This window comes from Microtus oregoni, unplaced genomic scaffold (genome assembly GCF_018167655.1).
Source record: "Microtus oregoni isolate MIOR12 unplaced genomic scaffold, Mior012 000002F_ref0000024, whole genome shotgun sequence".
In the NCBI taxonomy this organism is placed as follows: Eukaryota; Metazoa; Chordata; class Mammalia; order Rodentia; family Cricetidae; genus Microtus; species Microtus oregoni.
The window spans coordinates 87,361,384-87,378,222 of NW_024543061.1; the positions used below are offsets into that span (position 1 = coordinate 87,361,384).

Here is a 16,839-nt window from a genome sequence, read left to right on the forward strand (position 1 = left end):
CGCCAGAGGGTGAACACCCACAAGGATTATCAGAAGGACAATGAGTGGTTAGCCAAATGGAAGGCTAGAAACCAAGGTTAAGGCCAAATTCCCGTGGGCAGTACCAGAATCTCCTCTATAGAACGAGCTAAAGGTAGCATTTCCTTTGCTGCAGCTGTGACATGAGAAATCACAAAAAACCACCACACCCCACAGACGGATGCCACACCCTGCAGACGGATGCCACACCCCACAGACGGATGCCACACCCCACAGACGGATGCCTCACCCCACAGACGGATGCTACACCCCACAGACGGATGCCACACCCCACAGACGGATGCCACACCCCACAGACGGATGCCACACCCCACAGACGGATGCCTCACCCCACAGACGGATGCCACACCCCACAGACGGATGCCACACCCCACAGACGGATGCGTCACCCCACAGACGGATGCCACACCCCACAGACGGATGCCACACCCCACAGACGGATGCCTCACCCCACAGACGGATGCCTCACCCCACAGACGGATGCCTCACCCCACAGACGGATGCCACACCCCACAGACGGATGCCACACCCCACAGACGGATGCCTCACCCCACAGACGGATGCCACACCCCACAGACGGATGCCACACCCCACAGACGGATGCCTCTGTTGCCGTCTTAGAACAGGTGCCTGTGCAGAGACCTCAGTGCTTAGAGTCCTGCTCACGTGACCAGTAAGTGGCGTCAGAGGCGAGCAGGCCAGATGACTGAGCTTGCTCAGTTTGATGTAGGGGAATTGGACTTCACGGGCTGGGGAGTTCCTCAAACACAGGAAGGGTGTCAGAAATCAGAGCATTACAAATTGCCACCACAGACTTTGGGAGTTTCTTCAGGTCACCATGGTTACTGCAGAAATATTTCTAGTTTTTTTTTTTCTCTCAGCTAATCCTAGAGCTGGTTCTCTGAAGTCAAGCTGGGAGGTGGGGGTGGGCCCATTCTCATTCAAACAGCTGTAGCAACTGCCCTGCATCCTAGCGAATGTTCACCTCTTGGCTCCGTGGTGGCGTTCTTTCTTTAAGTAACCTGGAATTTTCTGTAGCCGATGTCTACATTGTGTCTCGCCCTCCAGAGGCTCCATGGTGTTTGGTAGATGAGGCTTTTGTTTCCGTGGACTGACAGAATGGGGAGCTGGGTGTTGTCATGTGTCTGTGAGTCTGCTGTTGCCCTGCATTGACAGCAGCCGCACCGCTGGAATTTGGGGCTCTCTTGCGTGTGGTGGTCACAGCAGTCTTCCTCATTGCGGGGTCACCGCAAAGTTCTGTAGGATAAAGAGCTTGGCCAGCTGCCTTCCCACAGAATGCGCTGGGGTAAATTCCAGCATGTTCCTTGGGCCCTCCGCACATCTCTGGTCTCTGTATTTACGGCTGCCAATCAGGGCGTCTCTTCCTTTTCCTTTTCCATGTTCTTGCTGTATTAAACCTGTTACCTGGGCCGGGATACCGCTCAGTGGTAGAGTGTTTGCCCAGTGTGCCCCAGACCTAGAGGTCACCAGACTGCCGTAGCGTGGAAAGACGGTGGGGTTCAGCCTGAGGACCCGACAAGCGAAGCAGCCAGACACTGGTTCTTAGCTCCATTCATGCCGAAAATGGCGATCTCAGACTTTCTGAGACTGAGAGCTGTCTCCTCTCGCTGTATAATCCTCTCTAGGGCCGGGATTAAAGGCATGCACGGCTCGGTTTCTCTAGCAAACTAGTGTGGCTGCTGGGATTAAAGGTGCGTGTCACCACTGCCTGGTCTGTAAGGCTGACCAGTGGGGCTGTTTTACTCTTATCCTCAGGCAAGCTTTGTCTTTTTTAAAACACAAATGAAATGCCGCTATAGCTTGGCCTCCACTTTCTCCAGCACCTGCTCTGCGTGTGAAACTGGACAGAGATGAGACGTCAGGGCCACACGAAGAGCCTAGACAAGGGCGGCTGAGGTAGGCTTGCTCACTGTCTGCTCTCCCCGGACCTCACTGGTTGGTTGATCTGAAGGTTAACGGCTCCAGCCACAGTGTTGACTCATCTTCAAACACAGAACCTTCTAGTTCATTTGTGTTTTCCAGATGTTGTCTGTTCATAGAGGTTTTCTTAGCTCTGTATTTGAAGTAAAATACTTTGGGATAGATCTTCCTTTCGGCCCATTGAAATCCCACCAATACTTGCCTGTTTCATGCCATTAATAGTCGGTACTAGAACATTTGAATCTCAGCACTTCAATGTCTCTCAGGGCTTCAGTGTAACAATATTGCTGACTTTTTTCTGTATCAGTTAGCTCATCCAGTTCTCTAAAGATTTAGTGTGACCATCACTGTACTCACCCTGTTTCCATCCTCAGCGTTCGTCCCTTTCCTGTGGCTCAGTTTTCCTTTTCATGGGTATCATATGTTGAAAGTGAGAATATCTTGTCTGGGGTGGAGCTGAGCTGTGGGACTAACACGCGTTCTCCTTCTGTTCTTAGCTGGGGTTATTGGTTGCTTTAGAATCCTGTCTTTTAAAAAAAAAAGTTTTATATATACCTTTTTCTTTATATACTTTCATAGGTAGTAAAGATTCCTTCCTGTTTCCTCTTACCAAAGTACAATATGACTTTCTTTATACCTTAGACTCCTACATCAGTAATGTAGGAGAGTAAAGAAGAAGGTGAAACTCGCATAAACGTTTAGGAATCAAAAGGTCACTGGCCCAACAGTTTCTAGTGCTCAGTATCAGTACCAGCTATCCAGGGCAAGTAAGAGGAAGCCGCAGACACAAACACTGTAAGCTGACTGTGTAGAGTCTGCTGTATCATAACAAGTCCATGCTCCAGGAAGTCAGTGGAAGTGTGGTGGGAAGAAGAATGGCTTACAGTGATGAAATCCTCAGGAGAGCACGGTCTCCATTAGCTGCCCTCTCCGGAGCAGTGCTTGCTCCGTAGCAGCTGTGTCTGAGATCATGTTAGGGTCATTGTATTAGTTCATCATTCTGTGAACGGATACCATCAGTACTAAGTCACCTGAACCAGATTGGTGTGGGAAGTCCTTCTATGTGTTGATTTTATTGGTTAATGGCCTATAGCAAGGTAGAACTTAGTCAGGCAGGGAAAGCTAGGCTGAATGCTGGGAGAAAGAGGGCGGAGTCAGGGAGAAGCTATAGTCGGAGACAGACACACTGAAACTTGGCTGGTAGGCCACAACCTCGTCATGATGCACAGATTGACGGAGATGGGTTAAATAAGATGTAAGAGTTAGCCAGTAAGCTAGAGCTAATGGGCCAAGTAGTGATTTAAATAACATGGTGTCTGTGTGGTTACTTTGGGAGTCTCGGCGGCCGGAAAACAAACAAGCGGCCTCCTCACAACAAGGTATGCTGGTCAACAATGTCTGGCCAAGGTCTGCCTTACATGTACACCCAGAACTCAAAGCCAGGATATAGGCTCAGGTAGTAGCCACTAACTAAAGCTAAGCAAACAGACTACCCTCAGAAGTAATTAAATACATAAAGTTCTGAGTGTGTTTGTGTGTGGTTAATTAAAATGGAAAATAGACAAGTTTGCAAAATGAGAAAAGCCTGGCACGTAGTTTATTAAAAGTGGTTGACACTGAACTTTCCCCAGGGAGGAATGAGCTAATAATGCTTTTATGTAAGAAACAGGGAGTCCTTATGTCTGCCCTTCATCCCCTCACGCTCCCCACAGGGGGTAAAGGTGTATGCCTGTGTATGTGTGCACCTGTGTGTGTTCATGCCTGTATGTGTGCATGTATATGATGTCTTTGTGTGTGTGCGCACTCTGTGCATGTGTACGTGTCCTACCAAGGAGTGCTTATTCTACTGTCAAGTTTGAAGTAAATGTCTTCTGAGTCTCTGCATATTTTACATCTTGGTATAAAAAGCACCCGCTGAAAGAGGAACCTTGTGTATTCTTTCGTCGTAAATAAGGATATGATACTCATTCAGGATTCCACACTGTCATTCTGGAAACCACAAAGTCCCCACTAGATCAGCTCATTGCTCCTTTAAAAGCATGACCATTAGTACCTAAAGTCCTTCACAGCCTTGGTCTCCCGACTTCCCCTTAGATGCAGATTGGCTCAATTGGTAGAAGACAGTGACCTCCTGGAATCATCTGCCTCCCCATCAGCGGGAGGTGGAATACTTGCTAGGAAAGGGGGACACACATTACATAATCATTAAAAATCTCTATATCCTCCACAAAACTAGTCCTCCTTGTTCTGCTTATTTATGATAATCATTTGCTTCTAAACACTTTATTCTGGACAGTTTTGCTTCAACCGTTTTTTTCTTTCTGCTTGCTTGTTTTTGAGAGTAGGTGTTATGTATTAGCTCAGGCTACCTCGAAACACATAACCCAAGCTGACCTCCAGACTGAAAAGAGCCCTCCTTAAGATCTCAGGTATGTTGTACCATGGCGGCTTGAACACTGGCCTTATATTTCTGGGAGCTCCTTATGCCCAGGCCTCCACAGAGATCAATCAGTGCTGATCATTGACACCTTGGGCTGCTGGAAGCTTTGGAGGAGGATTGGGTTCCTTTGTAGATTTCGCCCAGGCTGCTGTGTATTGGGGCTGAAATGAGAAGCAAAGCAGTGGGTGGTTGTAAATGCAGAGATGTCAGCAATATCACTTCTATTTAATTTAGTGCAGCATTAATTAAACAGTCGATGCTGAGACACAGCCGCTCAGAGTCCTGCTTCTTTGCTCTCAAGTGTTAGAAACTGGACCAGCCGACTCAAGGAAACGGGATTTACTAAAAGACAGCCCACTTAATTGGCATCTGAGGACACGGAGTGAGATGCCTCAGAAACTAGAGGCAGCAGCATCGATGGTGACTTCTGCATGACAAGTGGGAATGGACCGAGCTAGCTGCCGCCATTTCTCTGGAGTCCTGATTGCAGTCGAGAGAAAGAAGGAATTCCCTAAATGAAGTTGGAGTTGCCAGTAGATAGCGAAGAACGCTGGAAGTAGCAAGGCAATGGTGTTAACACAGCTGCCGTGCGTGTTTTCAAAACACTGTCCTACAGTCAGCTGGGTAACCTTCACTCTGTAGGGGAGAAACAAAAATTTCAAAAATGGTAGGAATCTCACTAAAATATGACGGGACTAAGATGGGAAGGGAGCATTCCTAGCCCACTCCTGTGGCCCTGTGGTCTGTTATCTTTATTAAGTCCAGGTGCAGAAGTGGTCGCAATGACGGTGGCTTGGTGACTCTTAAAGCCTAAAGTATCGTGTCTCGCTCCACAAACATTTGCCGTATGCGGATACACAAAATTACCCCTACCACAGGGACTCGAGCCTTTAAGCTGTGAACCATAAGGTGCTAAATCACAGTCCTGGAGAAACTAAATTCACATGATGTGGATCTACTTCTAACTAGGTGCATCTTCTTTATCTACCAATACCCAGTACTGCTATCAGATTATAAATCCACCCACAAATTCATCCACTCATGAGGTCAAAGTTCTCAGGACATTCTTGCTTCCCCAGAGTGCTTCCTTCAGACACCAGAACCGGCCCTCCCCACATGAATAATGCATCAGGACAAATTTCCCACATTGCAGCATTGCATCAGGACCAATGCATGCGTTCGCTTTTTGAGGGACGCTTCATATCCAAGCCATAACAAGCACCTAGACATCTAGTTTTCTAGATGTTGACTCACACAGAGCCTAGACAAAGCAGCCCCAGCTGCGTCGGGGCCACTGAGCCACAGAGAACTCTAGACCTCAAAGTCATGGAAAAGAATACACCGGAAACCCTGTTTCCTTAGAGATCTTCCATATGATCGACAGAAGCAAATAGGATATTTTGAGATGACACTGGAAAAAACCAGGAGAGTGAGTGAGTGTTGGGAGGGAAGAGTGAGAGAGGCATTCTAATGAACCGAGCCAGCATCTAAGAAGAGATGTGAGCAGAGTGGCTAAGTCCAGAAGAGCACCCCAGACACAGGCATGCTGTGAGCAAGACTTTGAGAGAGGCTAGGCAGACACAGAACAGCACAAAAAATTGGGCAGAAAAGTAAGAGCATTGAGTGGTATCAGAAAAAGGAAATGGTGGAGGTTTGAATATTGTAAATGTGTCAAATCAAATGTTTTAAAAACTGAACAACTCTTAATTACTGTAGTGTCTAAGTTTTTGTTGAAGGCGCTCACATATCATTTTAATCCCTAGGAAGAATGGGTAGATTTATGACCATAGCAGGTATTTTTTAATTAAATGAACACATCCGTGTCCGGGATGTAAGATAGAATCATCCCCTGGTGGTTTATGGCTAAGATAGAGTATCAGACATGAAAGGGGGCTGGGGACACATGTAGAAGTTCACAAAGAGAGCACTGTCAATGCTGTGTATCTTCAAAAAGAATCTGTTAGCCTGGTTTTCAGTCGATGAAGGCAGAGTGTAGATAAGTAGAAGAGTCAAGGTTGCAGTCATGTGGGAAGCACCATGGGCTGGAAGTCAAGGTTGCCGTCATGTGGGAAGCACCATGGGCTGGAAGTCAAGGTTGCAGTCATGTGGGAAGCACCATGGGCCGGAAGTCAAGGTTGCCGTCATGTGAGAAGCACCAGGGGACTGGAAGTCAAGGTTGCAGTCGTGGGAAGCACCGTGGGCTGGAAGTCAAGGTTGCAGTCATGTGGGAAGCACCAGGGGCTGGAAGTCAAGGTTGCAGTCATGTGGGAAGCACCATGGGCTGGAAGTCAAGGTTGCAGTCATGTGGGAAGCACCATGGGCTGGAAGTCAAGGTTGCAGTCACGTGAGAAGCACCATGGGCTGGAAGTCAAGGTTGCAGTCATGTGGGAAGCACCATGGACTGGAAGTCAAGGTTGCCGTCATGTGGGAAGCACCATGGGCTGGAAGTCAAGGTTGCAGTCATGTGGGAAGCACCATGGGCCGGAAGTCAAGGTTGCAGTCATGTGGGAAGCACCAGGGGCTGGAAGTCAAGGTTGCAGTCATGTGGGAAGCACCATGGGCTGGAAGTCAAGGTTGCCGTCGTGTGGGAAGCACCATGGGCTGGAAGTCAAGGTTGCAGTCATGTGGGAAGCACCATGGGCTGGAAGTCAAGGTTGCAGTCATGTGGGAAGCACCATGGGCCGGAAGTCAAGGTTGCAGTCATGTGGGAAGCACCAGGGGCTGGAAGTCAAGGTTGCAGTCATGTGGGAAGCACCATGGGCTGGAAGTCAAGGTTGCCGTCGTGTGGGAAGCACCATGGGCTGGAAGTCAAGGTTGCAGTCATGTGGGAAGCACCATGGGCTGGAAGTCAAGGTTGCAGTCATGTGGGAAGCACCAGGGGCTGGAAGTCAAGGTTGCAGTCATGTGAGAAGCACCATGGGCCGGAAGTCAAGGTTGCAGTCATGTGGGAAGCACCATGGGCTGGAAGTCAAGGTTGCAGTCATGTGGGAAGCACCATGGGCTGGAAGTCAAGGTTGCAGTCATGTGAGAAGCACCAGGGGCTGGAAGTCAAGGTTGCCGTCATGTGGGAAGCACCAGGGGCTGGAAGTCAAGGTTGCAGTCATGTGGGAAGCACCAGGGGCTGGAAGTCAAGGTTGCAGTCATGTGGGAAGCACCAGGGGCTGGAAGTCAAGGTTGCCGTCATGTGAGAAGCACCATGGGCTGGAAGTCAAGGTTGCCGTCATGTGGGAAGCACCATGGGCCGGAAGTCAAGGTTGCAGTCATGTGAGAAGCACCATGGGCCGGAAGTCAAGGTTGCAGTCATGTGAGAAGCACCATGGGCTGGAAGTCAAGGTTGCAGTCGTGTGGGAAGCACCAGGGGCTGGAAGTCAAGGTTGCAGTCATGTGGGAAGCACCATGGGCTGGAAGTCAAGGTTGCAGTCGTGTGGGAAGCACCATGGGCCGGAAGTCAAGGTTGCAGTCATGTGAGAAGCACCATGGGCTGGAAGTCAAGGTTGCAGTCATGTGGGAAGCACCAGGGGCCGGAAGTCAAGGTTGCAGTCGTGTGGGAAGCACCATGGGCCGGAAGTCAAGGTTGCCGTCATGTGAGAAGCACCATGGGCTGGAAGTCAAGGTTTCAGTCATGTGGGAAGCACCAGGGGCTGGAAGTCAAGGTTGCAGTCATGTGGGAAGCACCATGGGCTGGAAGTCAAGGTTTCAGTCATGTGAGAAGCACCATGGGCTGGAAGTCAAGGTTGCAGTCATGTGGGAAGCACCATGGGCTGGAAGTCAAGGTTGCAGTCATGTGGGAAGCAGCATGGGCTGGAAGTCAAGGTTGCAGTCGTGTGAGAAGCACCAGGGGCTGGAAGTCAAGGTTGCAGTCGTGTGAGAAGCACCAGGGGCTGGAAGTCAAGGTTGCAGTCATGTGGGAAGCACCATGGGCTGGAAGTCAAGGTTGCAGTCATGTGAGAAGCACCAGGGGCTGGAAGTCAAGGTTGCAGTCATGTGAGAAGCACCAGGGGCTGGAAGTCAAGGTTGCAGTCGTGTGGGAAGCACCAGGGGCCGGAAGTCAAGGTTGCAGTCATGTGGGAAGCACCAGGGGCCGGAAGTCAAGGTTGCAGTCATGTGGGAAGCACCAGGGGCTGGAAGTCAAGGTTGCAGTCATGTGGGAAGCACCATGGGCCGGAAGTCAAGGTTGCAGTCGTGTGGGAAGCACCAGGGGCTGGAAGTCAAGGTTGCAGTCGTGTGAGAAGCACCAGGGGCTGGAAGTCAAGGTTGCAGTCCTGTGGGAAGCACCAGGGGCTGGAAGTCAAGGTTGCAGTCGTGTGAGAAGCACCATGGGCTGGAAGTCAAGGTTTCAGTCATGTGGGAAGCACCAGGGGCTGGAAGTCAAGGTTGCAGTCGTGTGAGAAGCACCAGGGGCTGGAAGTCAAGGTTGCAGTCATGTGAGAAGCACCAGGGGCTGGAAGTCAAGGTTGCAGTCGTGTGAGAAGCACCAGGGGCTGGAAGTCAAGGTTGCAGTTGTGTGAGAAAGACCACAGACTGGAAGACAAGGTTGCAGTTGTGTGAGAAAGACCACGGACTGGAAGTCAAGGTTGCAGTCGTGTGAGAAGCACCATGGGCTGGAAGTCCTATCCTTTGTAGAACTTCTCAGAACACATCCATCAGCAAATTTGTTCTTTCTACAGTTCTTCACTAACACCTGTGGTTATGGGTCCCCTGTGGCATGTGGTGATTGATTGATGGTGGTAGCTCCAGGCCTGTATTTCATCTGGTAATTATATCCACGCATCTCTTTAATAGTCAGAAGCCATGCTTCGTTAGTAACCAAGGCACGTGCCTGTGCTGTCCTCTCATTAGTCCACGATGTTCCCGTCCCAGATTCCTATTGGCTCTGCTTCGCCACGATTTGTAGAATTGCACCCAACTTTCTCCTTGTCGGGATCAAACTGTTCTGGTCAGAATTAGAAGCAGTTCTATCTGCAAAACGGTCTTAATTTTTACGGTAAATTTGTTTATTTTCAAAAATGGCTTGGTCGCCTATAAAATGCGTTCTTTGAATACTTCAGAACTCTATTTAGGGTTTGTCTATTATCAAGTAATTTTAGTAGTTGGTCATCCTTAAAATCTTTGTCATTTTTTAATAGTTTTAATATTTTATAAACGTATCTCTCAAATGCACTTCTTTTATTAGCTGAGGTTATATCTTGAGGTGTGTGTTATTTAGAAGTTTATGTTCAGAATAATCTGGCATTATAAAGACCCTAATATTCATTATGTTCCCTACTTCTTGCCTGTGAGGGGTGCTGAAATCGCAGAGATCTGAGGCGCAGGTTTGAGAATGCTGCCTTTCAGGGATATCGTTATCATCCTCGTCATCATCATTATTATTAGCTGTGCTGAGATGCTTTCCTCAGCCTTTCCTGTAGTTTTACTGTTTGATCATGACAACTGACATCCTTTGTAGTCTTTGTCATTTAGGAGTGTTAGGAGATATTTTTCTGATCAATTTGTTCATAAATATTTTCATATGCTTTAAGAATTTCTGATTTTATGTGTACTGTGTATCTGAACATGCAGATATATATATATATATATATATATATATATATTGTACTTAGAGAGACCAAAATGGGGCATTAGATCCCTCCCCCTGGAACTGGAGTTGCAAGTGGTTGTAAGTCATCATGTGGGTGACAGGAAATAAATTCTAGTCTTCTGGAATGGCCGCACAAATTGGTGAACCGTCTTTCCAAGGTCTTTCATATACTCATGTATTTGGGGAATGGAGTAGTCTTTTGCTGTATTATGCATTTATTTTCCAGAACTAAATGAGTTTCTTTAGAGAGGTCTCTTTTCAGTGGGACTGCAAAGGCCAGACTTTGCTGGTTCCCAGACAAGGACCCTGTTAGGTTTGGCTTTGATCTTTGAGACAGTGTTTCACTTTGTAGCCAGGGCTGGCCTCAGACTCACACCAATGCCCCTGCTTCAGCCTCCCAAGTGCTGGGTTTGCAAGTGTGCCACCCGGCAATCTCAGATGGGGCCTTTCCAACACTTCCATCTCCGTCTGTAGAACAGGAAGGTGGAACAAAAGACACAGTCTGGTCACTGCTTCCGTTCCCTTTCACCTTCCACTGAAAATAGTTCCTGCAGCTGGGCGCTGAGTCCACTCGGCCTTTGTGAAGGGCTCTACAACAGCTGTGGCGGGGCCCTGGCATTTTCATCAAGGAAGCCCTTGGAAATGATCGTGAGACCGTGATACGGAGTCAGTCTCGAAAAGCACAGAAAGGCCAGCCAACTGCCTGTGGCTTCTGGGACTCAGCCCATCTCTGACTCGGCACTAGTGACCTCATTTCCTCCAAACGGGATAGATGCAGAGACTATTCCTAACACTCTCGGGATCCACACCCTTCCCCTGAGCAAACCCCAAATGCGTCTCAGCTTTAGGTCAGGACTCCCGGGAGAGTGAGCACCATATTGGTGCCTTTTAGGCTAAACTCTGGATTGCTGAACCTAGGTCACCGCCCCTTTACTCCTACGTTTGAAGGAAGTACAGCAAGTGAGCAGTGAGGCATAACGGTGGTCTTCCTCCCCAGACATTATCCCTAACCCAACTGGGCAAGGCTAGACACTTGCTTTATTTTCCTCTAAACCCCTTCTACGACTCAAGGACTATGTATGTATTTGTAAAGTTAGATTCTTAAACATGCCTTCTGCAATAGACTTCTGTACTTTCCCCTAAGAAATACAGAGCCAAGAAGTGGGAACCTCTTAGAACCTCTTGTACTAGCTCTTCCTAAAGAAGCAGATGGGATCCCCAGCCGCCCAGAGAACCGAAGGCTAGACTGGCAGCTTGCCATGTTTATGTTGGGCAGATTTTAATTGTGTATGGCTCTGTTCTGCATATTGGCCTTTGTCTTTGATTCAGAAGAACCCTGGAATGTACCGCCAAAGCCATCTTTAGTCTGCGTCCAGGCAGAGAGGCACTGATAGAGTAAAGGAGCAGACTTTGAGGGAAGACCCATCATGGCGCTTCTGTCTGGCAGTAGTCTCTACGTAACTCGCCACATGCCCTTCAGATGAACTACTGTAGCACAAATTCTAATTGGCATTACTAATAAAAACCCAGAGTCAGATATAGGGGTTAATGTTGAAGATCAGAGAAGCAGAGCAGCCAGCCACCAGTTCCTTTACTTCTACCAATGCTCAGAGCGAAGGGGAGACCCTGGCCTCAGACTGTATCTCCAGACTCCATCGTCTCCACCAAACTTCAGACTGCCTGAGTTCCCGTCTCCGTCACTCCTGTCTCTAACTCCCTAGTGCTGGAATTAAAGGCACTTTTATCCATCCAGGTGCTGGGATCACCTTTGTGTGAGTTCTGTTCCTATTTTAGACAGATTCAATCTTGTGTAGCCAGCCCAGGGTGGCCTTGAACTACCAGAGACCCCTCTGCCTTTCTCCTGAGTCCTGAATTAAAGAGGTGCGCACCACTGTCTGGCCCCTAGTAACTTAACTGTGCACTCTGCTCTTCAGACAAGCTTTATTTGTTAAAACACACACAGAATATCACTACAGCTCACCCCTTCCATTCCGCGCGTGATGTCATGTGTTTACATTAAGAGGAAGAAGAGTTTCTCTCTGCTCTGTCACCTGAATTTAATTGGGTCCTTCCAGAGTGACTTGTACACACAGGCAGTGGTGACCCGAGGCGAGGGCCTGGCCTCTCCCTTCCCAGAGGCAGTATGCACTTTACCTCTCAGAAGGCATATCCTACCTCTTATTAATTTATCTCCTGGTACCAGTGTACTCGAGTGTTGGGAGAGCTTGACTGCATGCAAAGGCTTAAGCAGTTTTGACAGCTTTTTATAAAAGACAAGTGGGGAGGTCTGATCACCCGAGAATACGGTAAGGGGGGAGGGGCTGGTTTTGTTTGTTTTGTGTTCTTTATAGCTTGTTTGCAGTGTATAAAAATCAAACTAGTAAGTCAGAGCTCATTAGTTGACAAAGGAAATGACTGAAATAGTAAAAGCCACGTATAAGAGTGTCTATGCCAGGCTCACCACAGAGCCATAAATTCTAACTCCAAACTGCCAGTTCTGCTTTGTAATGTCCAGTCGGCCTCAGAAGACAGAGAAGCATCATTGCTTCCCTGGTCTCTCGAGCTCAGGCTCTCCTAAAGCTCCCTGTGTAGTCCAGGCTGTCCTTGGTGACCTTCATCCCTCAGCCCCTCTCTTCCTAACACGACACCCAGCTCCCTTCACAGGCTCTTGAGTTATCAGAGTTACATTCTAATGATTGCTTGTTCAACCCCCAAATTAAATTGTCCAGCTCAGCAAAAGCTCCATTACCCACTTAACATGTTGAGCCTGTTCCCACATCCTTGTTCATGATCTAAAACCTGAGCTCTCAAGGCTGGTGAAATGGCCCAGATTCTGTGAGCATCTGCCGCTCAGCCAAAAAGGCAGTTCACATTTCAGCACCCACGTCACGTGGCTCATAGATGCTTTAACTCCGGCTTCAAGGGGCCAGCATGTAAGGAGTGCAACGTGCTTTTTAGGACAATGGACAGTAGTGTGTGTGTGTGTGTGTGTGTGTGTGTGTGTGTGTGTGTGTGACTCATCTGTGTACACTCTAACAGACCCATGAATAAAATCTTTTAAAAAAATTGAAAACTAAACTTTCACTTGTGGGAAGTGGGCTCCTTTATCGTGTAACATTGAAGTTTCCCATAGCACAGACTGAAAGCAGCAGCAGTAAGCACAGAATCTGGAAACCTACCGTCCAGAGGAACACAGAAGCCAAGCCAGGTCTAGGTACTCTCTCTGGTCCAGGGTCGTTGGGACTTGGTGCCCTTTCTGTGTGGAATTCTGTGTGCTCATTCTGATCATAGCACCAAACTGTATCGTTCTTGCTACAGAGTGCCAGCGCAGGCTGCAGTTTTTGAAGGTGGGGTAAGGAAAAACGCAAGACCAGAAATGGGGAAGATGCCCCCGGAAGGCCCTTTCTTGAGCTCCAGTGGGTTTTCCTTCCCTTGGATTTGACACAAGTTACCAGGGAAGAGGAGCCTCAGTTGAGAAAAGGCCTCCATTAGATTTTCTGTAGGCAAGCCCGGGGAGGGGGGGGGGGGTTCATTGGTGATTGATGTGGGAAGGCCCAGATCGCTGTTGGGGATGCTGCCCCTGGGTGAGTGGGCCTGGATTGCATAAGAAAGCAGGCTGGGCAATGAACCTTGAGGAGCAAGCCAATAAGCAGCGCTCCTCCATAGCCCCTGCCTGAGTTCCTTTCCTGACCTCCCTTCATGAGGGCCTACAACTGTAAGCAAAGAAACCTTTTTCTCCACAGGTTGCTTTTGGCCATGGTGTTTATCATACAAACTAAGACATAGAGTGACCCCAAGGATGTGTGTGTTTTTCCTGGAATTTCCCTTAAAGCCTGTTGATGAAGAAGATGAGGCCTTCTGCCAAGACTTAGCAAGTTTTACCATAACCCGTTTTTATTTCCACTTTTTCAGTATCATCCATGTTTAGCTTGGAGTGAGAGCGAGCCTCCTTTACTTGCGCTGGACGGATGGAGGGGTTATTGTTCCCTCCTTTTACAGGGCCAGCTGGGAGGCAGCGGTGATCCCGAGAGGGACCACCGAGAAGGCACTCACCTCTTCCTTCCTTCCCTTGGCAGCAGAAGTCTGTCTAAGATGTACCAGGGCAGAAGTCTGTCTAAGATGTACCAGGTGGCTGGTCTAGTTGACAGTGATCAGATTTCCATGGTCGGGTCCACACTATAGAATCCCTGAAGATGAAGACTATTTCAGAGGGGAAATCTCTTCACAGCACCCTTTCATTCAAGTCAGCAGTGCTTTATGGGTGCAATTTGGGGCACTAAGTAAGGAGAATTCCCTAACCAAGTACGCACCGAGCACGTGTTGGCCCAAAGCTGCCCAGCCTCATTGCTGGTACTGGAAATGCAGGAATGAGTGGCAGAGGTCACCCAGGCTTCAGGTGGCTGTGCACTGCAAGGCTCGCTTGGTACCACACAGTACAGGTTGAATCAAAAACCTTTGTTTTGTTAGAAGCTGGGGCAGGAGGGAGTCTCATAGTGTTTTTCTGTATAGCCACTGACATTTCCAGATTTTTTTTTAAAGGAAATGTTTCTTTTCATGGTGTATTTGATAAGCTGAATTTTCTTTAAATGCTTCTAGTGTGTTTTCAGAGACCCTTTTGTGTGTTAATTTCTGAAACATACTGAGTACTCTGTGGAAGGAAGATGATTGCATTGTTTAGTAGCTGTATTTGCCAGGGTTTTGGCACCTTGGCAGTCTTTTGTACTTGGGTAATGCAACGTAAAGAACCCCTGTGCATTTATAACAAAATAGACCCTGTGCCAAGGCCCCCAGCCATGACTGAAGCCCTTATCTGAGAAGGCTGAACCGTGCTGAGGTTGTAGGCTGGGCTTGGGTGTCACACACACCTGGTGCTAGTCTCAGCTCTTCTACTAGGGGCAAGTCATAACTTCTCTAAAACTCAATTGTCCTGTTCATACAGTTGTCAGGAGAATACAGACATGGCTTAGGGGTAGAGACAGAACACCCTGGGAAGCTCTGTCCAGCTCCTCAGACACTCCTGGGACTCAGTGTCCAGCTCCTTGGGTCCTCAAGGGACCACATCCTCACCCACTCCAAGTGGTGGTGTCCAGATCATTGAGCCAGAGACACTGGGAAGCAGTAGCCAGCTTTCCTCTCTATAAGTTTTAAATCCATGGCCTTACTTTTTGATTGTGTTAGAATTGCCGTTGGCAGAGCGAGAGCTGTTGGAACCAGACCTCTTGTCAGGAGCCATGTTCTTGACACTGGGCGTACTACCTGCCAAGACCATGTCTACTGTGGGCCTCTCTGTCCTGGCCAAGCATACTGCCGAGGCCGTGAAGTTGAACAAGATTATGTGCTGATGTGTGTGTAGACTCTAGAGTGGAGAAGTGAGTGCTTTCATTCCCCGCGGGCTCTGGTGGTTTGGGATAGAAGGGCCAACTGCTCAGATGTGAGGAACTCAGTTTAGATGGTTCGAGAACAGAGACGTCGAGAACAGAGAAGCTTTTACCCCGAGACATCTTAAAATGAAACAACAGGCCCTCAGTTGTGGCCAGCGCAGTTTAGACTCCCTCTGCCCGCTTACCCGCTTGTCATTTGCTCCCAGCGAACATCTGTAGCCCATCTGGAACACGGCTTCGTTCTGTGCTGTCATCCTCAGATGTGGACTGAGTGTCCTGGTGAAGGGGCCAGACCCACACCCTCCAAAGTTCAAGATGAAGGCAGCCGGCACTGACTCGGGTCAAACCGCTGCTCAGACTGTTGAATCTTTCAGTCTGATTTATTCTAAGCATGTATTTTATGCGACACTAATTTCCCCAGTTGTCCCTATCAGCACGGTTTACAGTAAGGTCACATATACGTTCCCACAGAGGGCTCTGTGTCTGACCTTTAGCTTTGCATACAATGTGGACTCTCACGTCAGACTTACTTATCTAAAAATAGAGAACAATCTTTTCAATAGAGAAACGACTCAGAGCAGGCGTGGCCATCGTGATGTAGTACCAGGGAGCCCCCGTTAAAGCAGCTAGACATGCTGTAGACAAAGCTGATTGTTTTTCAACTCCGGTGAAGAGAAACAAGAGAAAAGAAAGGTGGCTGTCTTCATCCCGAAATGTCAGAGCTTCACACTGCAGACCACACAGAGGGAGATCCATGTCTTCATGTTTATCAGCCCTTTATGTATGGCTAAGAAAAAGTCCAGGATCTTAGAGCTGTGCATGGGTATGTGTGTGGTGTGTGTGTGTGTGGTGTGTGTGTGTGTGTGTGTGTGTGTGTGTGTGTGTTAGCTAGCATCTGGCCTTAAGTCAAAATAGGGTATTGTATTGTCATCCAGAGCTTTTCAGTGTCTCTCTGGCCTTGGAGCCTCTGAAGAACCTATCTCATCAAAAACAAAGACAGACGACTCTCCTTGATGTACAATAGCCAAACCCAAATGTATTTAAATGTCCTTTTAAGAAGCGGGTGTTTTTTTAAGTGCGGAGTACTATTGAGAATGCAAACCTGGACTCTTAGCTATTCAGCTTCAGTTTTCCAGGCTGTGATGGGGAAGGTCAGACCTCAGACCGAGCGGTTAAATTCCGTCATTGTACAGTCCAGGAGCAGTCAACCACTGTTCTCCGTGGACTTGCAGTTTGTGTGATTGTCTGTTTAGGGTCTAGAAGAATGGTTTCAAAAGGAATAAGATCATTCCTAGGCTATTTTTTCAAAATTTGTTTTATGCAGACATGGAATGTAAAGTTTTAAAAGTCAGGGAAATAAAATAATGAAAACTAATAAATGAATAAATAAATAGGGAAATATTACCTGATCTATAGGCATTCAGTGGCATCTTCTCCTGCTTAGTTTTTAGTCAACTTGG

At 48.1% G+C, this 16,839-nt stretch overlaps 1 protein-coding gene across 4 annotated transcripts in view; it reads left to right on the forward strand.

The window, feature by feature from the left end:
- The window catches only part of Ccdc91 (coiled-coil domain containing 91), a 172,628-nt gene that overhangs the window by 151,020 nt on the left and 4,769 nt on the right, over positions 1-16,839 (forward strand). The window contains exon 13 of one of the 4 annotated variants that reach the window (XM_041639216.1): positions 155-295. The exons of the other annotated variants lie outside the window; for them this stretch is intronic. Coding sequence (XP_041495150.1) covers positions 155-160 — 6 coding nt within the window. The 3' untranslated portion in view covers positions 161-295. Of the gene's footprint in view, positions 1-154; positions 296-16,839 lie in introns of those variants that run through there. 4 annotated transcript variants of the gene reach the window in all.